The sequence below is a fragment of the Muntiacus reevesi genome, chromosome 2 (assembly GCF_963930625.1).
Source record: "Muntiacus reevesi chromosome 2, mMunRee1.1, whole genome shotgun sequence".
Classification (NCBI taxonomy): Eukaryota; Metazoa; Chordata; class Mammalia; order Artiodactyla; family Cervidae; genus Muntiacus; species Muntiacus reevesi.
Window position 1 is genome coordinate 214,342,235 of NC_089250.1, and position 21,019 is coordinate 214,363,253.

General features: G+C 48.4%; 2 protein-coding genes across 3 annotated transcripts; one reads left to right on the forward strand and one right to left on the reverse strand.

Annotated features, from left to right (window-relative positions):
* Positions 1 to 212: 212 nt before the first annotated feature.
* TRAPPC14 (trafficking protein particle complex subunit 14) lies at positions 213 to 4,893 on the forward strand. 2 transcript variants are annotated; one of them, XM_065924961.1, is made up of 11 exons: positions 577 to 1,134; positions 1,347 to 1,442; positions 1,537 to 1,666; positions 1,832 to 1,918; positions 2,078 to 2,198; positions 2,302 to 2,449; positions 2,596 to 2,678; positions 2,793 to 2,956; positions 3,458 to 3,612; positions 3,822 to 4,015; positions 4,113 to 4,893. In XM_065924961.1, exons 1-11 carry the CDS (start codon positions 724 to 726, stop codon positions 4,264 to 4,266), a joined length of 1,743 nt encoding a protein of 580 aa, XP_065781033.1. In that variant the 5' UTR covers positions 577 to 723; the 3' UTR covers positions 4,267 to 4,893. The 2 variants fall into 2 exon arrangements, with proteins under 2 accessions (XP_065781032.1, XP_065781033.1); XM_065924960.1 differs by having other exon boundaries at positions 213 to 1,442.
* A 227-nt stretch (positions 4,894 to 5,120) lies between these two features.
* Positions 5,121 to 8,948, reverse strand: LAMTOR4 (late endosomal/lysosomal adaptor, MAPK and MTOR activator 4). The gene is made up of 4 exons (XM_065924964.1): positions 8,838 to 8,948; positions 8,268 to 8,348; positions 5,795 to 5,912; positions 5,121 to 5,450 (listed from the first exon to the last, which is right to left on the reverse strand). Exons 1-4 carry the CDS (start codon positions 8,907 to 8,909, stop codon positions 5,353 to 5,355), a joined length of 369 nt encoding a protein of 122 aa, XP_065781036.1. The 5' UTR covers positions 8,910 to 8,948; the 3' UTR covers positions 5,121 to 5,352.
* Between the last annotated feature and the right edge of the window lie 12,071 nt (positions 8,949 to 21,019).

Here is a 21,019-nt window from a genome sequence, read left to right on the forward strand (position 1 = left end):
GGACAAGTGGAACTTTGCAAGAATGTGGGTCCTACATCCTCCAGCCTGTGCCAAGGAATCCCAGACCGAGCAGCAGGCTTCCTCCCATTTTTGCCTCTTCCCCTTTCCCACCCCCGACCCCACCCCCAACCCCGAAGGTACAAGCTGCACTTTCGAAGGCCTTCTGGAGGAGCAAACCATGGAGTACGACAGAGCAAGTCTGGGACACAAGGGATCGGAATAATATGTCCACCTATGAAACACTTGTTACTGGGCTATGCTCATTTCACTATGAATGAAATGTTCAATTAATAAATAATTTGAAACTTCGACCTGCTCCAGAGCGACAAGGGAAGGGGATGGAGCATCTTCCTGGAAGAAACGGGGTTGGCGGGGGTTCTTTTCGTAGTCCAAGAACTCTAGCCTTCTACAGCAGCCTAACTCATGCCGCACCCGCCCCTCTCCTCCAAAGTCCGGTCACCTACAAATTCCGGCGCCTCCGAGGCCACGCCCCTTCCCTTCCGCTTCCGGTTTCTCACCAGTCATTCGGTCCCGCACCCCGGTTCCGGCCCCGTGGGGTCTCGGTTCCGGGTTCGTTGCCCCGGTTCCCGGCCCCAGCTGGTCTGTCGGGCCGGCCCGGCCGCGCGCAGCACCAGTCGGGACTCGGGGCTCCCGGAACCACCCTAGCGGCCCCTCTGCCCTCCGCCGGCCCCGGCCCACCTCGCCCCCTGGCCCGCGCCGCCCATGGAGTCCCAGTGCGACTACTCGATGTACTTCCCGGCCGTGCCGCTGCCGCCGCGCGCGGAGCTGGCGGGGGACCCGGGCCGGTACCGGGCGCTGCCCCGGCGCAACCACCTCTACCTAGGGGAGACGGTTCGCTTCCTGCTGGTGCTGCGCTGCCGGGGTGGCGCGGGGTCCGGCGCCGGAGGCGGCCCAGGCTTGGGCTCCCGTGGGGCCTGGGCGGAACTGGCGACCGCCCTGGCCGCCCTGGCCTCGGTCAGCGCCGGAGGCGGGGCGCCCGGGGGCGGTGGCTCGGGCGACCAGGACCCCGAACCCCCGGGGGGCGGGGACCCTGGCGGTGGGGGGTTGTTTCGAGGCTGCAGCCCCCTCCTCACCCACGGCCCGGGCCCTGCTACCTCAGGGGGAGCGACCACGGTGAGGAGCCCGGAGCGCCACGACACAGGGCGGAGGGGCGGTTTGCTGGGCTCCCAAGACCGGAGGGGAGAGGGAGGCTAGAGGGAAACTGGAGGCCTATGACGGATGAGGAGAGGGGAGGGCGAGAGCCACGTACCGTAGATCTTAAAGGGGACGCGGGCGCGGCGGGCGGCCTTGACTCTCCTGACCTCGTCACCCCTCTGGCAACCCAGCTGCCTGTGGAGGAACCAATTGTGTCCACAGATGAGGTCATCTTCCCACTCACCGTTTCACTGGATAGACTGCCCCCAGGGACACCTAAGGCCAAGGTAAGGTTAGCACGGGGTGGAGCTCTGTCTGAATTCAGACGCCCTTTCTCAGGTTGTTTCTCCTTAACTGTGGTCCCGTGTCCCCTGTGCTCAGATTGTAGTGACCGTGTGGAAGCGGGAGGTTGAGGCACCAGAGGTCAGAGATCAAGGCTACCTGCGCTTGCTGCAGACCCGATCTCCTGGGGAGACCTTCAGGGGCGAGCAGAGCGCTTTCAAGGCCCAAGGTGGGGAGGAGAATGCAGAGAGGAAATGCTAGTGTCTGGATTTTGTGGGGACGCTGGCGGGGTGGCACCAGCAAGTGCCCGATCCGGGGAGAGGAAGACTGGACCTGTGGGTTGGAGGTGAGGTGCGCCCAGCCCGTCATCTCCAGCCTCCGCCCTCTCCTGCAGTGAGCACCCTGCTGACTCTGCTGCCCCCTCCGGTTCTGAAGTGCCGCCAGTTCACTGTGGCTGGAAAACACTTGACTGTGCTCAAGGGTGAGCAGACTGGAGGCTCCAGTCTTGGGTAGCAGCAAGGGTGCCGACTGGGTGGCAGTTACCCTGGACAATACGGTGGGGATCGCTCCGTTTTAGGGGGGGAGTTGGTGTGGTCCGAGGAGTTCAGATACTCTGAGCTGAGCTGGTTACCTCCCACAGTGCTGAACAGCTCCTCCCAGGAGGAAATTTCTGTCTGGGATATCCGCATTCTCCCAAACTTCAATGCCAGTTATCTACCTGTCATGCCCGACGGCTCTGTGCTGCTGGTGGACAATGTCTGGTGAGGCCCTGGGAGGGGCGGGGCCACAGAGTGCTGGGCACGGGTGCAGGGCCCAGACTCTGGCAGCGAAAGGTCCAGCTCTGGTCCCTTTCTTCTCAACTAGTCACCAATCTGGGGAAGTCTCCATGGGCTCCTTCTGTCGGCTCCCTGGTACCTCTGGCTGCTTCCCCTGCCCACTTAGTGCCCTGGAGGAACATAACTTCCTGTTTCAGCTCAGAGGGGGTGAGCAGCCCCCTCCAGGGGCCAAGGAGGTGAGTACAAGGGACTGGTGTGTTTAAGGAGAACGGCTGAGAAAATGCAATGGGAAGGGAGAGGCCAGGGAGTTGACTAATGGGAGAGGGAACCTCTCCTTCAGGTCATCACACACAGGTGATGTTTCTGCTCATCCCTCCAACAGGGCCTAGAGGTTCCCCTGATCGCTGTGGTTCAGTGGTCCACGCCGAAGTTGCCCTTCACCCAGAGCATCTATACCCACTACCGGTGAGTTTGTGGGACACCCCCCCCCCGCCCCATGCTCCCCACTGGACACCATCCTGTTCATCTCTTTCGAAACACACACATCCTGCTTCCTTCTCTCTCTCTCACTGCTTCTAGCTTGCCCAGCATCCGCCTGGACCGCCCGTGCTTTGTGATGACTGCTTCTTGTGAGTCCCCTGTTCGGACCTATGAGCGTTTCACTGTTACTTATACGCTGCTCAACAATCTCCAAGACTTCCTTGCTGTAAGGCTCGTGTGGACCCCAGAGCACGCTCAGGCTGGTAGGTAGCTGCTAGGAGGGGGAGGGAAAGGAAGATGTCATGGAGGCGGGTGACTTGTGGCAGGCTGCTTCAGCTGTGTACCTGGGTGGTCTCCACGGTGTCATAATGGAGAGTTTAGAGAGGCTGTGGGGCAGAATGATTTTAAGGGAGTTGGGTTCCCTGTTTGACTTGTACATCTCCCATTTCTTAGCTGTGTGACCTTTAGTAGGTTACTTAACCTGTCTGAGCCTCAGATTTCTCATTTCTAAAATGAAGAAAATAATACCTCATGGGGCTGTCACAGCAACTTAGTAAGTTAACATATGTGAAGTGGTTAGAATAGATCTCAGCACACAGTAACTATTAGCTACTGTTGTTTATAAAGTTCAGCAAACAATAGCATATAGTCAGTTTACTCCACAGAGTGGCTCTGAGCAGCAAATAAGACTGTGCTCGTGAAAGCCCCCTGCAGCCCGAGAAAGGCCACACAGACTGTTTCCCAGCCCTGTTCCTGCCCCTCAGGAAAGCAGCTGTGTGAGGAGGAGCGCCGGGCCATGCAGGCAGCCCTGGACTCCATCGTCTGCCACACACCCCTCAACAACCTCGGCTTCTCCCGGAAGGGCAGCGCGCTCACCTTCAGTGTGGCCTTCCAGGCTCTGCGGACCGGGCTCTTCGAGGTGGGCTGGGTGAGGCCTAGCGTCGGGTGGGAGGAGTCAGGGCTGCTGGCTTCTGTGGCTGAAGGGTAAGTGGGTGGGTGCTACAAAGGCGGGTGGAGGGAAGGTGGGCTTTAGATCCCACTTTGACCTGTCAAGTGGGGAAGATGGCCTGAAAGGAGGTCGGGGCCTGGCAGCCGAGCTGCCGGCTGACCTGTGTCTCCCCGCCCCAGCTAAGCCAGCACATGAAACTGAAGCTGCAGTTCACTGCCAGCGTGTCCCACCCGCCGCCTGAGGCCCGGCCCCTCTCTCGCAAGAGCAGCCCCAGCAGCCCTGCCGTCCGGGACTTGGTGGAGAGGCACCAGGCCAGTCTGGGCCGCTCTCAGTCCTTCTCCCACCAACAGCCCTCCCGTAGCCACCTCATGAGGTATGGAAGTGCATGGGGAGGGGCCCGCGGGATTGGAAAGGGAGCAGCACGGGACCCTGGGGTCTGGCCAGAGCCCATAGCCTCCACCTTCCTCCAGGTCGGGCAGTGTGATGGAGCGCCGGGCCATCACGCCCCCTGTGGCCTCCCCTGTCGGCCGGCCCCTCTACCTGCCCCCGGACAAGGCTGTGCTGTCTCTGGACAAGATCGCCAAACGCGAGTGCAAGGTCCTGGTGGTGGAGCCGGTCAAGTAGACCACCCGTCCGCCTCCCTCTCACACTCCCAGAAATGGACAGCCCCCAGCGTGGGTGCTCCCTCCAGGCTGCGCCTCCCCGGGGAGCCTCCCACCTAGGGTGAGGGGGCCCCCGCAGGGCCGCGTGTCTGTGTCTACTGATGAGGGACGAGGGACGAAGCTGTGAAATGGCTGGGGATGGCTGCAGCGTGAAGCCAACAGTATTTCCTGGACTTCCTGGGGGGGCTGGCCCCACCCCGTGGCCAGGGCAGGGGCTCCAGGAGCTCCCTTGCCCCCCGCCTTGCACCCTGGTTCTAAGTTTACAAAGTGTTTTCCTTGTTCCTCTTATGTTGTCTTCCCCGCCTCTGACATTCCCTCCCTCCCTCCCACCCGCAGGGCTGAGATCAGAGGGTGGTGACGGTAAAGGGACCCGACAATGACACGACCCTCCTGTCTCAGGTCAGGGGAGAGAGCTAGGTGGCCTCCCCTCGTCCTCCTGTTTACGTTTGCAGCCTGAAGCACTTTAAGTTGTGTGGGATTTTTGGTTTGGGTTGGTTTTTTTTTTTTTTTTTTGGTCTGTCTGTCCCTGTAACTTATTCTCCAACTACTGCTTCCAACTGAAATAAGACTATTAAATGCCTGTTCAGGAGGGAGAAGACTGTTACTTGTGCGTGGGTTGGCAGCAGCAGAGACGTAAGGGCTCAGAAAGATTCCCTCCAGCCTGTACACCAGATAGCTCCCTTCCCACCCATTTTTTTTTTTCTTCTGATTCCCAGTTTTCTCTGTCCACCCCGCTCCTCTGGACTGAGGCCCCGGAAGCTGAAAGACACATGGGGTATGACCCTCCTCCCCCAATACACACAACACATCCCCGGGCCCAGGAACATCACACTCATGTTTATTAGGGAGGGTGAGAAGAAGAGAGGTCCTTTCACCTTCACTCTCCTTAACAGAGTACAAAGTTCCCGAGCCTCTGCCCTTCCAGGTTGGGGTGGGGAAGCGGGTGAGCAGACAGCTTTAGTTCTAGTGGCACAAAGAGAGAGGCCGAGGAGGTTCCCATCTTTCTTGTCACAGAGGCTCCTCCTCTGCCCCTCGCCCTTGGGCAGGCTCACACGTCAATGGGCTCCCGGCCTCGGTTCTGCCTCTTCACCACAAACACCCTCTGTCCCGAGACTGTCACCAGCAGCGTGTGTTCTCCAAAGACCACTGGAGGGGAGACGAATCTTCCCCCGCCCCGGGAGAGGGAAGGGAGCAGAGAGTTAGTGGGTTGTGGGGGCCTCCCTAGGGGTCGCACACAAACTGGCTAGGATCCAAAGCCAAAGGAATTCAACAGTTCAAAGCTCAAACATTAGAAGATGGAAGGTCTCCATTAAATCCCCTCCTTTCTCTTGCTCTTCTCATAGTTCTGATACAGGGGTAAATACCAAGGGGAAGACACGGATTCCAGAGGAGATGGTGGGAAGTTGGTAGAGGACAGGTGTCTTTCCCCTAGAAGAGTGGCCCTGGGGAGCAGCACCGCCCCCTCCCCCCCACCAGAGGCCGAGGCTCACCCGACAGACGCTTGAAGGGTACGCTCATGCCTTGATGCAGCCGGAAACCGCAGGCCGTGCTGACGAGCTCAGATATGGTGCTGGCGGCTTGCTCATCATTCTCCAGATCCCCAGATGACTGCACACAGAGGGAGGGCGGCAGGAATCAGGGAACAGAACTGGGAGGCAATTCCAAGAACACTTTGGTGCTAGCATGTGTAACCTCTCTGTCTCCCCTTTCCAACACCCCTACACACCCCTGCTACTGCTAAGTCGCTTCAGTCGTGTCCGACTGCGACCCCACAGATGGCAGCTCACCAGGCTTCCCCATCCCTGGGATTCTCCAAGCAAGAATACTGGAGTGGGTTGCCATTTCCTTCTCCAGTGCATGAAAGTGAAAAATGAAAGTTAAGTTGCTCAGTCGTGTCTGACTCTTAGCAACCCCATGGACTGCAGCCTACCAGGCTCCTCCGTCCGCGGGGTTTTCCAGGCAAGAGTACTGAAGTGGGGTGCCATTACCTTCTCTGTACATCACCCCTAGTTTTGGAAAAACCTACACCCTCCTATGACATTGTTGCCCCTCTTGATGCCATCTAGTTTGTCATCCTTAAAATACTGGGCTTCCCCGAGGAAGCAGGAACTCTCATCCATTTCTTCACTGACCCTGTTTCCCCAATCCCTGAATCTTGGTTTCTCTCCCTGTCTCCACTTATTTGAAAAAAACCACATTCTCACATATCAGTGCCCAACCACCACAGCTAGAGTGCTAGGCTCCATCTTTTCCCGTTTCCCATTTGTCACCCTGTCTGTAGAACCTGACACATAAACATCCCTTTTGTCTCTGAACCCCTTCGGACTACTTGGCCCTTGAGTAATGACGTCACAGCGGCCTGGGCTTCCTCTTTTCTGATAATGAGCTCAACTTCTTTTTTTTTTTTTTTGAGCTCAACTTCTTACCTCCTCAATATGGCCCTCCTGCTGGATTCTATACCTCAGTTTCCTCATCTGTAAATTGGGGACATCGGTACCTATCTTACGTGCTTGTGAGTGTCACAAGAGTACTGGCAAGACGCTCAGACTAACTCCTGGCATTATCTAACTGCTATTCAGTTCAGTTCAGTCATTCAGTTGTGTCTGACTCTTTGCAACCCCATGGACTGCAGCATGCCAGGCCTCCCTGTCCATCACCAACTCCTAGAGTTTACCCTATTCTATATCAAACTCAAGTGTTTAAAGCCAGACTATCAAAATCCCCGTTACCTCTCCCCCTCCCCAATCAACTTCCTTTCTTAGGTCCCTGCTGGTCTAGGCTTGCATACAAAGTTGTACAGGATGGAAAAGTATCCCCTTTATCACTGAGCTCTAGTCATTACAAGGGCTTCCCAGGTGGCTCAGATGGTAAAGAATCTGCCTGTAACGCAGGAGGCCACAGTTCGATCCCTGGGTTGGGAAGATCCCCTGGAGAAGGGAATGGCAACCCACTCCAGTATTCTTGCCTGGAGAATCCCATGGACAGAGGAGCCTGGCGGGCTACAGTCCATGGGGTTGCACAGAGTCGGACACGACTGAGTGACTAACATTAAGTCATTACTAAGACAATTCTTCCTTTAAAAACCCCTTCTCTCCTTGCTCCTCGTTGCAACCAGAGGTTTCATACCTAGATTTCGGCAACAGCATCGCTGCTTTTGAATCCCGCCCCTTCTGGCTTACCTTTACACCTAACAGAACAATGCCACTCAATCACTTCATCAGCTTGTTTCTGTTCAAAAACCCTTCAAACCTATTACCCCCAAGATTAATCCAAATGTGTTAACCCAGCCGTCAAAGTCCTTCAATCGGACCTTTCCCTACCATATCCTCCTCTTCCCCCAAATGTTTCCAATTCTTTTCAACATAACCCCATCACCAATTCAGGCTGGTGTTACACTCCTGCAAACATGTCCACCTCCCAACCCTGAATATTCTTTCTTTTCTGCCATCTATCCATCTTTTAAGCCCAGATGAATTCTTACCTCATCCAAGGAAGGTTCCTTGCCAAAACACAAGTTATAGTATAAAGGGCTGAATCCTTCACTTTCTCGACCCCTTCAGCTGCGTTAACCACATGCACTACTTTGAACTTTTAGTCTTAAGCCTTGTCTCTCTAGCTAGATTGAAAACTTCTAGAGCTGACATTGTATTGTACTACAGAACAAAATACCAAGCCTCTTCAATAAATACCAAATAGACATACTCAAGAGTAACTTGGGTATTGTCAGTTATCAACAAACCTGTAACTAGCCTGACTTTGGTAAAGTCAGTAAACCTCTTTACCTCAGGACAGTTACAAGACTAAGAGTCCAGAGATTGGTTAATTGATTTAATTCCTACATGCCAGGCGTGATACCAGGGAAAGATCAAAAACAGAGACAAATCGGGCCAAACAGGGCAACATCAGAAGGCATCCTAGGGTCACGTGTACTTGGAGCACGCCCCTCCCGTTTCCAGAACGCACCGCCAGCACCGCGCCTTCACTTAGCACCAGGTAGCCAAGCTGGTCGGGGATTCGCTCCAGCCCCTGGGTCAATGCCGAAGTCTAGTGGGTAAAGATGCAATTAGTGAGGAGTAGGCCCAAAGGATGGCCCTTGGGAAACCCGAGTCTCTCTCGACAGTGCCCCCTGCCCCCGCTCCAAGCCTCTTTATCCAGCCAGGGCCCTTCCAGACCCTCTTCCCTCTACACAGCCTTCAACACTGATCCTCCTGAGCCTCTGTCAGTTCTCTCCTCCGCCCGGGGCTCCACTAGCTTTCCACACGTCCCCTCCGCTACCCTTGGGCCCCCTCCCCAAACCCACCTGTGGCCTGCGCCTCCCCCTCAGCCCATCCCCAGCCTCTACACACCCTCCCAGCGACTTCTCCTTGGCCTTCCACGTCGCCACCCCTCCCTTCTCCATTCCCTCCCAGTCCCGGGGAGAATAGGAGGTGAGGCCGGAGGGCACGCTCTGGACGCGGCAACCAAAGAGAATGGGGGACAGGGGCAAGGTACCCCCGGCGCCGCGCGTAACTCTGCGCATGCGTTCTCACTCACCATCGCAGCTCTAGGTGCTGGGGGCGCTTGAAGCCGACCTAGCTTCCGGCTCCAGACCGCGATCACGTGCATACACCCGGCGGTCTCCTCCTCCGGCCCTGCCCTGCCCGACTTTAGTCCCGCCCCCAGGATGCCGATTGGAGAGTGGCTACGTCATCAGACTTACTCTGCCAGTGCGGAGCGCCGCTTTCGAGACGCTTGTGCATTGGCCGCACATCCTCTTGAACATTCCTCTCCCCTCCCCTGAGCCTCAGAGCGCGAAGGTGGGGGGCGTGTCGGCGGAGGGCGGGTCTAGGGGCGGGGCCGGAGGGAGGAGGCCGAGCTGAGAAGTTTGCGCCTGCGCACACGGGGACGAGGGGGGGGGAATGGGGGCGGATTCCAACAATGCTAGGCGGCTTGCAGGTGGAACCTTGACAGAGCCGAAAGACGTAGATAAAGAGCCCTTCAGATGCTATTGTTGTGCCTACTTCAGGCAGCTCTCTGACAGGAATTTGTTCCAAAGCGATTTTTCGTCCCGGGTTTCTGTAAGAAATTATGTGATAGAGCATTATCCCTCCCTAGCCAAGGCAGCTGTAATACTGAATATTCTCTGCCAAGAATAATTAGAAAATGACCTTGGGGTAATTTTTTGAATATATGAGTGACATATAGAAATTTTCTGTTTTAATTTAAGTAGTTTTTAGACCTGCTGCAATATTAATATGAGGCAAAATGATGATAAACTAATAAAAAAGCTTGATGAGGATTTGGAGACATTGGAGCCCTCATACATTGCAGGTAGGGATGTAAAATTGTGCGTTTGCTGTGGGAAACAGATTGGTGGTTCCTCTGAAACTTAAATATAGAGTTACTATATTTGTAAATGAAAGTTAAATAGGACCTAAAAATTCCACTCCTAAATACATACCTAAGAGAACTGAAAACTGTATGTTTACACAAAAACTTGTACACAGATGTTTATGGCAGCAACACTCATAATCGCCCCCAAATAGAAAGCAACCCAAATATTCATAAACTGAAGACCAGGTAAAGCAATGTGGCATATCCATACAATGGAGTATTATCCAGTTGTAAAAAGGAATGAGGTACTGATCTATGCTATCACATGGATAAACCTTGAAAACATCATGCTAAGTGAAGGAACTCAGACCTGCCAGGCCACATATCATCTGGGTATATCTGTGAGATGTCTACAGCAGGCAAATTCATAGAGACAGAAAGCAGATTAGCTGTTTGCTGGGGGCTGAGCAGAGGGGGAAATGGGGAGTGACTGCTAATGGCTGTGCTGGATGATGAAAATGTCCTGGAATTACAGAGTTATGATGGTTTCACAGCCTTGTGGATGTAATGAAAACCACAGAATTGTACACTTTTAAAGGGTGAATTTTACAGTATGTGAATCATATCAATAAAGTAAAACTAAGTGCTGTTGCTTGAGGAGAAAACCAGTTAGAGAAGATGGATGCCTTTTTAAAAATCAGTTATGATTATAATATGCAATTTAAATTGGAGGGGGATGTAGAGAGAGAAAGTTCTGTGGAGATGCTTGATCTGCAAAACCTTCCATGGCCTTGTGGTATTTTTTTTTTTTTTTTTAGCACACACTCGTTCCAAGCATTTTCATCTATACACTGGCCAAACCCTCATTAACCATCCTTGTAATAATATCCCCAGATACTATACAGATGAGGAAGTGGAAACTCGAGAGAGATTGAGTCTTGCTCACGGCACACAGCTGGCAAGTGACAGAGCCAGATTCCAGTCTAAGTCTGCTGTTGCTGAAGCTGATGCTTTTTCCATTACTCCACTGGCCAACTTTTTTTTCTTTGAAGTTACACTTGATTTTACCTCAGAAATTCCGGGTTCTCGTTGTTCTTGACAGAGAGGAACCTTCCACAGGACAATGCTCATCAGCCATCGCTAGAATTGTTCCATTTTCACAAACAACTTGAATCACACTACTTATGAAGGGAGCAAAGTCTTTCATTCAACCAGCGTTTATTGAGTGCCTTCTGTGTACTACACACTGTTCTTGAAACTGGATTTGTAGCAGTGAATACAAATAAGACATATTTTTTTTTATTGTTTTCAAGGCGCTGTGGGGCAGAGGGTGAGTTAGATAAAAAATAAATAAGAAAGTAAGTATATTGAGCAGTGAGAAGTGCTATGCAGAGTTCTGCATAAAGCAGAGTTCCATTTACAGGACTTAGAGCTAGAGAATTCTGTAAAACAGACCTTATTAAAATAATTTCTATCTTTCCTTAGCCTCCCCACAGCTTAGTCACTTTTCCTTAGTTGCCTCTTTTTCTTCTGCCTGCTATAAAAAGCACATAGATTTGTCCATTTCATTGGGCCTTCATTTCCTTGTGAGGGCTCCCATGTCATATAAAACTTGAAGTAAGTAAATTTGTACGCTTTTCTCCTGCTAATCTGTCTTCTGTCAAGTTAATTCTTAGGCCCAGCTGAAAACCCTAAGAGGGTAGAGGTGAAAACAAAAATGCCTCCCCTACACTGTGAAGGTGCATCTAAGGTAGGAAGAGTATTCAATTTTGAATAAAGCACATTGGCTTCCATGATATGAATGGCCTTCATCCAGTCGACTGAAGGTCTTAAGAGAAAAGACTGAGGTTTCCGGGGAAGAAGGAATTCTCATCAAGAATTTAATTACATAGAAACGCTCCTGAGTTCCAGCCTGTTGCCCAGCAGATTTCAGACTCAAAACTGCAACATCAGCCCTTTCCTGAATTTCCAGTCTGCTGGCCTAGCCTACAGATTCAAGACTTACCAGTCCCCACATATTGTGAGCTAATTCCTCAAAATAAATATGTTCTTTCCCACCCACCCCATCCCCTTATTCTCCGGAGAATCCTGACTAACACAGTGGTTATGTTATGGCTGGTTGCTGTGGGTTTGGCATCTTTGCTGCCTCCCTTTGCATTTTTTTTCTTTTTGATTCTGATTTTTGGGGGTTGTTGTTTGCTTTGAAACTAGACCTCCTTGCCTGTCACACACAACCTCCTTTTCTCTTATTTTCCTAGAACAAATTATTACCCTATCAAACAGCCATCAACAGACTTCCCAGCTCCAACTCTGCCTTTCCTGGTTCTCTTCACCCTGATGACACCAGTTCAACCAGCACTTTTCAAGGGCTGCGGGGTAAGCATCATGTGCTTTGGGAGTAAAATGGTGAAAACACACAGCCCTGACTCATGAGTGCTCAACTTGTAAGTGAACAAGGCAGGCGCGGAGTCACATGAAGTGTAGTAAGAGTAACACTTAAGAGATGAGCCCCTTCAATCCCCTGGGACAAGCCGTGTGCACTGGGAAGGGTTGAGTTAAGGGTGTATAAAAGAATGCATGGTTTCCAGTCCGGAGGCTCTGCTAGGCTGAGGGGTGGAGGTGGGGGGTGGGGTGGCGTTAGGATCTTTTGGCAACGGACTCAGACAGGAAGAAGCAGGCCAGCTCTGCCGCTGAGATGGATGAAAACATGTTATTTTACACCTCGGGATTTGTTCCCTCCTTTTCAAAAGAAGGAAGGGCAAAGAGCAGAGTTAGAGATCCAGAGGCCATAATAAAAAAGTCTCCAAAAACCAGAAGGGAGAAAAGCTGGGACAATATAGGAAAAAATAATTTAATTTGCAAGTTAGCATAGATTCTGGGGATCTAGAGGTGAATGCTTAAATGGAAAGTGTTCAATTCTTCAAGCCCTAACTAAAGGAATGGCCTTATTTAAAACCAAGAAAATGGTGCCCGAATTATACACACCTTTGTAAGTCTTGGAAACATATTTATCCTTGGAAATTAATAAATTACAATTTGGCATATAGGAAAAAAGTTTTGCAGGTAGCAGTGTGCTAGTTACTGAGGTAGACACTGGAATTTCAAAGGTGGACCAAGTCTTCATCTTCAAGGAACTCACTGTCAAGAAGCTCAGTGAGCACTCACAGGATATTCTTTTTTAATATGTATTTACATTTTTGAAAAATTAAATTGTGGATATTACAAATGTTATGTGTCATTCCTTTGGGCTTTGCCAGTGCACCCTGGTGTAAGTGGAGTACCAGTTCTCATGGCCTTGTTGCCTACAGATGAAGGTGCAAGTTCAGGCCCACACTTTACCCTGCTGACATCAGGTGGGGGAGTGCAGTGCCAGCCAGCGTTTCTTCACTCCATTTTTTCCTGCTGTTTTGTTGCCATGTGGGAACAGACACTCAGATCCCTCCTGGAGTCAATTTTATTTTGATTAGTATGTATGTTACTTTGCATTCTTTACACCCTACAAAGAACCCATTAGCTAGCTTGCAAATGGAAATATTCTTTAAGAATACTCAGTGGATGGAATACATCACAGAAGGGATACCACTCTAGAGCGAATTAGTAAAGTGAAGAATTATTCCAGAACTCACTACTGTTCTTTAGAACTCTCTTTAATCTGTTACAGTTAATAATTCTTTACATTAACTTTCCCTGTTCAGATTAACATCTGATTTCTTTTTCTCCTGATTGAACATAAATGGAAAACACTAGTAATTACTAATAAATCACGTTTTGACATTTCTATTTTTCTCAGTAATAAAAATAGCCCTGGAATTTCAGTGGCTGTTTGACACAAATTTATTTTCAACTCACCTGAAGTCCCGCCAGTGTCCGGGAGCAGGCTTTTACACTGCTGTCCTCCAAGCTGCCACATAGGAACCCAGGTCCCTTTCATCCTACAACTCTACTGTCCCCTCGGGCCTCCCCAGAGGTCACTACTGGGTCCTCAGCACTCAGCGCACTGGTGAGCTGACAGAGACAGAGACAGAGAACGAAGGATTGCATGAGATGTTTTGAAGCCAGGCATGAAAATGGTGTGCATCTTCACTGCCCAAGTTCCAATGACCACAACCTACTCGTGGTCCAAACAGGGAATTTGGGAAGCATTGTCTTCAGGAAAAGAAGATGCAACTAGCTAACTCCTCCTTCCCATCTTTCTAATGTATTTACATTAATTTTGTGTTGTTATTGTTCAGTTGCTAAGTTGTATCTGACTCTGCAACCTACATGGACTGCAGCATGCCAGGCTCCTCTGACCTCTGTTATCTCCCAGAGTTTGCAAATTCAGATTCATGTCCATTGAGTCAGTGATGCTATCCAACCATCCCAGCCTCTTAGACTTAGTAATCTGTGTTTATATTTTATAATTATATAAATATTTTCCTCTTCGTAGTCAAAACAAATACTATCGTTTAGTTTCTTGTGTTTCCTTGGCTCTCTCTCTCTTTCCTCTCTCCCTTCCTTCATTTCTTTCTTTCTTTCTACTTTTCATGAGTAAATAGCACCTGTGGTGTCCAGGCATTCTTCTAGGTTCTAGGAACATAGCAGTGACCACCACCAACAACAAAAGATTCCTGTTTTGTGGTACATACATTCCAGTGAAAAGACTCAGAAACAGGTAACAAAATAAATTAGATTCTGAAAATTTTTCTGCCAGAAAAAGTAATGTGAAAGTGCAAGATGGTGAGGAGGAGGAAGATAGTCAGATTAGATGGTCAGGAAAGATGCTTCTGAGGCAGTTTCATCTGGGCTTGGCCCAGAGATAAGAGGGCTTTCCTGGTGGCTCAGATGGTAAATAATCCACCTGCAATGCAGGAGACCTGGGTTCAATCCCTGGGTTGAGAAGATTCCCTGGAGGAGGGCATGGCAACCCACTCCAATGTTCTTGCCTGGAGAATTCCCAGAGGATTCTCCTCCGAACAGAGGAGCCTGGCGAGCTACAATCTGTGGAGTCGCAAAGAGTTGGACACGACTGGTGACTAAGCACACACACACATACAGATAAGAAGCAGCCAGCTCTGTGATGATCTTGGTGATCATCTCTGACTCATGCAACCCTCTGCCTCTTTCGCAACCGCACCTGTGCATCAGAACACGCTTGGAGAAAAAGTTCTCTCTGAACTTTCTCACTGACTGTTCTCACTTTAGAGTCTGACCACATACTTCAAGGGGGCCCTACTGCTGCACAGTAATCACAGTGGTTCTCAGAAAGTGATCCCCAGGCCGGCAGCATCAGTGTCACCTGCAGCTTGTTAGATATACAGTTTCTCAGGCCCTGCCCCAGACCTACAGAACCAGGACTCCTGGAATCGGGACCGCCAGAATCAGGAGGAGCTCAGGCTTCCCAAGTGACTCGTGGTAAAAGAATCCTGCCAATGCAGGAGATGCGGGTTCCATTCCTGGGTCTGGAAGATCCCCTGGAGGAGGAGATGGCAACCCACTCTAGTATCCGGTGAGCTACAGCCCAGGGGGTCGCAAAGAGTCGGACATGACTGATCGACTGAGCACGCACACACGGGGGAGCTCAGTCTGTTTCAAGAAGTCCTCCAGGTGATTCTGAAGCGCACGAAGTTTGAGCCACCGCCCTAGTGCCCCTCTATTTCTCCTCTTTCCTGAAACCTTCTGCATTCCCATACTCAGCTGATGACCTAACCTACTTTCTTGAACAAAATGAAGCAATAACTTTTCACACTCCCAGCTACCACTTCATCTCTACGCCTTATCCCCCCGTGCCTACTCAAGAGCATCACTCAGCCAATTTCTCCCTTTTCCTCCTAAATCATCTTTCCTCTTAACAGCCTTCTTTTCATCACATTCCCATCAGCATATAAACATGTTACTCTTTACTTTATTTGCATGTACTTAAGTATTGGAGACAGGGATCAAGACCATCCCCATGGAAAAGAAATGCAAAAAGGCAAAATGGTTGTCTGAGGAGGCCTTACAAATCGCTGTGAAAAGAAGAGAAGCAAAAAGCAAAGGAGAAAAGGAAAGATATTCCTATTTGAATGCAGAGTTCCAAAGAATAGCCAGGAGAAATAAGAAAGCCTTCCTCAGTGATCAATGCAAAGAAATAGAGGAAAACAACAGAATGGGAAAGACTAGAGATCTCTTCAAGAAAATTAGAGATATCAAGGGAACATTTCAAGCAAAGATGTGTTCGATAAAGGACAGAAATGGTATGGACCTAACAGAAGCAGAAGATGTTAAGGAGAGGTAGCAAGAATACAGAGAAGAACTGTACAAAAAAGATCTTCACGAGCCAGACAGTCACAATGGTGCGATCACTCACCTAGAGCCAGACATCCTGGAATGTGAAGTCAAGTGGGCCTTACAAAGCATCACTACGAACAAAGCTAGTGGATGTGATGGAATTCCAGTTGAGCTATTTCAAATCCTGAAAGATGATGCTGTGAAAGTGCTGCACTCAATATGCCAGCAAATTTGGAAAACTCAGCAGTGGCCACAGGACTGGAAAAGGTCAGTTTTCATTCCAGTCCCTAAGAAAGGCAATCCCAAAGAATGCTCAAACTACCGCACAATTGCACTCATCTCACATGCTAGTACAGTAATGCTCAAAATTCTCCAAGCCAGGCTTCAGCAATACGTGAACCGAGAACTTCCAGATGTTCAAGCTGGTTTTAGAAAAGGCAGAGGAACCAGAGATCAAATTGCCAATATCCACTGGATCATCGAAAAAGCAAGAGAGTTCCATAAAAACGTCTATTTCTGCTTTATTGACTATATCGAAGCCTTCGACTATGTGAATCACAATAAACTGTGGAAAATTCTGAAAGAGATGAGAATACCAGACCACCTGACCTGCCTCTTGAGAAACCTATATGCAGGTCAGGAAGCAACAGTTAGAACTGAACATGGAACAACAGACTGGTTCCAAATAGGAAAAGGAATACATCAAGGCTGTATATTGTCACCCTGCTTATTTAACTTATATGCAGAGTACATCATGAGAAATGCTGGGCTGGAGGAAGCACAATCTGGAATCAAGATTGTTGGGAGAAATATCAACAACCTCAGATATGCAGATGACACCACCCTTATGGCAGAGAGTGAAGAAGAACTGAAAAGCCTCTTGATGAAAGTGAAAGAGGAGTGTGAAAAGGTTGGCTTAAAGCTTAACATTCAGAAAACTAAGATCATGGCATCTGGTCCCATCACCTCATGGGAAATAGATGGGGAGACAATAGAAACAGTGTCAGACTTTATTTTTTGGGGCTCCCAAATCACTGCAGATGGTGACTGCAGCCATGAAATTAAAAGACGCTTACTCCTTGGAAGAAAAGTTATGACCAACTTAGATAGCATATTAAAAAGCAGAGACATTATTTTGCCAACAAAGGTCTGTCTGGTCAAGACTGTGGTTTTTCCAGTGGTCATGTATGAATGTGAGAGTTGGACTATAAAGAAAGCTGAGCGCCGAAAAATTGATGCTCTTGAACCGTGGTGTTGGAGAAGACTCTTGAGAGTCCCTTGGACTGCAAGGAGATCCAACCAGTCCATCCTAAAGGAAATCAGTCCTGGGTGTTCATTGGAAGGACTGATGCTGAAGCTGAAACTCCAATACTTTGGCCACCTGATGGGAAGAGCTGACTCATTGGAAAAGACCCTGATGCTGGGAGGGATTGGGGGCAGGAGGAGAAGGGGATGACAGAGGATGAGATGGTTGGATGGCATCACCGACTCAATGGACATGAGTTTGAGTAAATTCCGGGAGTGGTGATGGACAGGGAGGCCTGGCATGCTGTGATTCATGGGGTCGCAAAGAGTCGGACACGACTGAGCTACTGAACTGACTGAAGTATTTTTGAGTGAATTTCAGACATCATGATGTTCCACCCCCTAATATTTCAGTATAAACCTTTAAAAATCAGGATAACCAAAAGTAGATTCTACATAACCAAAACTAGATTCTTTTCATCTAGTATCCAGTTCATAATTGAGTTTCTTCAGTTGGCCTTCAAGAGTTTATGCAATTGTTTTTTTCAAAGCCAAATCCATTCTGGGATCTGGCTGTTCTGTCCCTTGATTTTTTAAATTTATTTTTATTTATTTATTATGTGACTGCGCTGTAAGCTTCCAGCACGTGGGAACTTAGTTCCCTGACCAGGGATTCAACTCATGTCCTCTGCACTGGAAGGTGGCTTCTTAACCACTGGACTGCCAGGGAGGTCCCCAGTTTGTGCTTTTTATAGTATATGTGCTGCCGAAGCGAGCACTAGTTTGTGCTTTTTAATGAATTGGTTTATTCATTAGTTCAGTTCTGTTCAGTTGCTCAGTCATGTCCAACTCTTTGCGACCCCATGGACTGCAGCACGCCAGGCCTCCCTGTCCATCATCAACTCCCGGAGTTTACTCAAACTCATGTCCATCGAGTTGGTGATGCCATCCAACCATCTCATCCTCTTTTGTCCCCTTCTCCTCCTGTCCCCAGTGTCTCCCAGCATCAGGGTCTTTTCCAATGAGTCAGCTCTTCCCATCAGGTGGCCAAAGTATTGGAGTTTCAGCTTCAACATCAGTCCTTCCAATGAACACTCAGGACTGATTTCCTTTAGGATGGACTGGTTGGATCTCCTTGCAGTCCAAGGGACTCTCAAGAGTCTTCTCCAACACCACGGTTCAAGAGCATCAATTCTTTGGTGCTCAGCTTTCTTTATAGTCCAACTCTCACATCCATACATGACTACTGGAAAAACCATAGCATTGACTAGACAGACCTTTGTTGGCAAAGTAATGTCTCTGCTTTTTAATATGCTGTCTAGGTTGGTCATAACTTTTCTTCCAAGGAGTAAGCGTCTTTTTATTTCATGGCTGCAATCACCATCTGCAGTGATTTTGGAGCCCCAAAAAATAAAGTCTGACACTGTTTCCACTGTTTCTCCATCTATTTGCCGTGAAGTAATGGGACCAGATGCCATGATCTTAGTTTTCTGAATGTTGAGCTTTAAGCCAACTTTTTCACTCTCCTCTTTCACTTTCATCAAGAGGCTCTTTAGTTCTTCACTTTCTGCCATAAGGGTGGTATCATCTGCATATCTGAGGTTATTGATATTTCTCCCAGCAATCTTGATTCCAGATTGTGCTTCCTCCAGCCCAGCATTTCTCATGATGTACTCTGCATATAAGTTAAATAAGCAGGGTGACAATATACAGCCTTGATGTATTCCTTTTCCTATTTGGAACCAGTCTGTTGTTCCATGTCCAGTTCTAACTGTTGCTTCCTGACCTGCATACAGACTTCTCAAGAGGCAGGTCAGGTGGTCTGGTATTCCCATCTCTTTCAGAATTTTCCACAGTTTATTGTGATCCACACAGTCAAAGGCTTTGGCATAGTCAATAAAGCAGAAATAGATCTCAGATGTCAGATTTATGTGCATGGAGCTGTTTGCAATATTCCCTTTTTGATGTCTGCAGAGCCTGTAGCCATAGCCTCTGTTTCCTTCCTGGCATTGTTTATTTTTGTCTTCTCTATTTTTTCATTTGATTTTCCTATATTTTCAATCAAATGTGATTAGGTATGGATTTTTCAAAAATTTCTGTTTGGGCTTTGTTGAGATATTTGAGACAGTAGATCCATGCCCCTCATTGTGTCTTTATTTCTGGGAAATTCTCAACCATTATTTCTTCAAATTTTTTTTTTTTCACTGTTCCAAGCTCAATTAGATTCTATTTGTTTATTTTTGCTTTTATTTCCCTTACTTTAGGAGATGGACCCAAAAAAACCTTGTGATTTACGTCAAAGAGTATTTGTCTAAGTTTTTATGAATGAAGAGACAACCTACTGAGTGGGGGAAAATATTTACAAATTATATGACCAATAATAAATTAATATTCAACATATCTAAACTGATCATACAACTCAACACCAAACAAACAACCTGATTAAAAAATGGGCAGAACTGAATAGACAGTTTCCAAAGAGGAACGGCATATGGCTAACAGGCGTGTGAAAAGGTCCTCAACATTGCTAATCATCAGGGCAATGAAAATAAAAACCACAACAAGATATCATCTCACACCTGTCAGAATGAAAAGAACACAAATCATCAAAAAGAACACAAATCATCAAAAAGAACACAAATAACAGATGTTGGCAAGGGTGTAGAGAAAAGGGAACCCTCATACACTGTTGGGATGTAAACTGGTGCAGCCACTGTGGAAAACAGTACGGAGGTCTCTCAAAAACTAAAAATAGAACTACTTCATGACCCAGCAATTCTACTCCTGGGTATATCTGGGGGAAAAAAACCCACTAATTTGAAAAGATATACACAACCCCTGTGTTCATAGCAGCATTATTTACAATCACCAAGATGTGGAACCAGCCTAAGTGTCCATCAACAGTGCATGGATAAAGAAGATATGGTGTATATATGCACAATAAAATACTACTCAGCCACAAGAAAGAATGAGCATTACACTAAGTGCTCAGCTGGTAAATAATCTGCCTGCAATGTGAGACCTAGGTTCCATCCCTGGGTTGGAAAGATCCCCTGAAGAAGGGAAAGGCTACCCGTTCCAGTATTCTGGCCTGGAGAATTCCATGGAGTCCATGGGGTCACAAAGAGTCGGACATGACTGAGTGACTTTCACTTCACTTCACTTCACACTAAGTGAAATAAGTCAGCTAGAGAAAGATAAGTACTGTATGTGAAATCTAAAAAATACAACAAACTGGTGTATATAACAAAAAAGAACTGGACTCACAGTTGTGGAGAACAATCCAGTGGTTACCAGAGATGGCGGGGGGTGGGGTGGGGGGTAGCATTGTAGAGGCAGGTAGAGGAGTGGGAGGTATAAATTATTGGATGTAAGATAGGCTACAAGGATGTATTTACAACACATGAAATATAGTATTTTGTAATGGCTGTTAACCGAAGTGTAAGCTTTAAAAATTGTATTAAAAAATAAAACCAAAATATAATGCTGTTGGAAAAATGGCACCAACAGACTTGCTTGACACAGGGTTCCACCATCTTTAATTTGTAATAAATATAGTATTTGCAAAGTGCAATAAAACGAGGTATGCCTGTGTACTACCCTCTCTGCTCTCTGAGTTTTTTCTTTGTGAATTGTTCTTATCTGGTCTAATCTAATAATTTGCATTATATCTTTTGGAAGTAGAATTGAAATAATGTTTTACTATGCGAACCTTGGAATTAAAAATTTCTCTTTTCTCCCAACCTCTCCCCCATTTCCTGCAGCCACAGCGTTTGGAGTCCTCCAGCTTAAGCCACCTCTCTCCTCTTAGTACTGAGTGCTACATACAAGGCAATGAAAATTGGTGGGGAAAGCACTCAGTCTTCAAGCAAGAGCACCGTATCCCATCCCCTGCACTTCCCTCATCT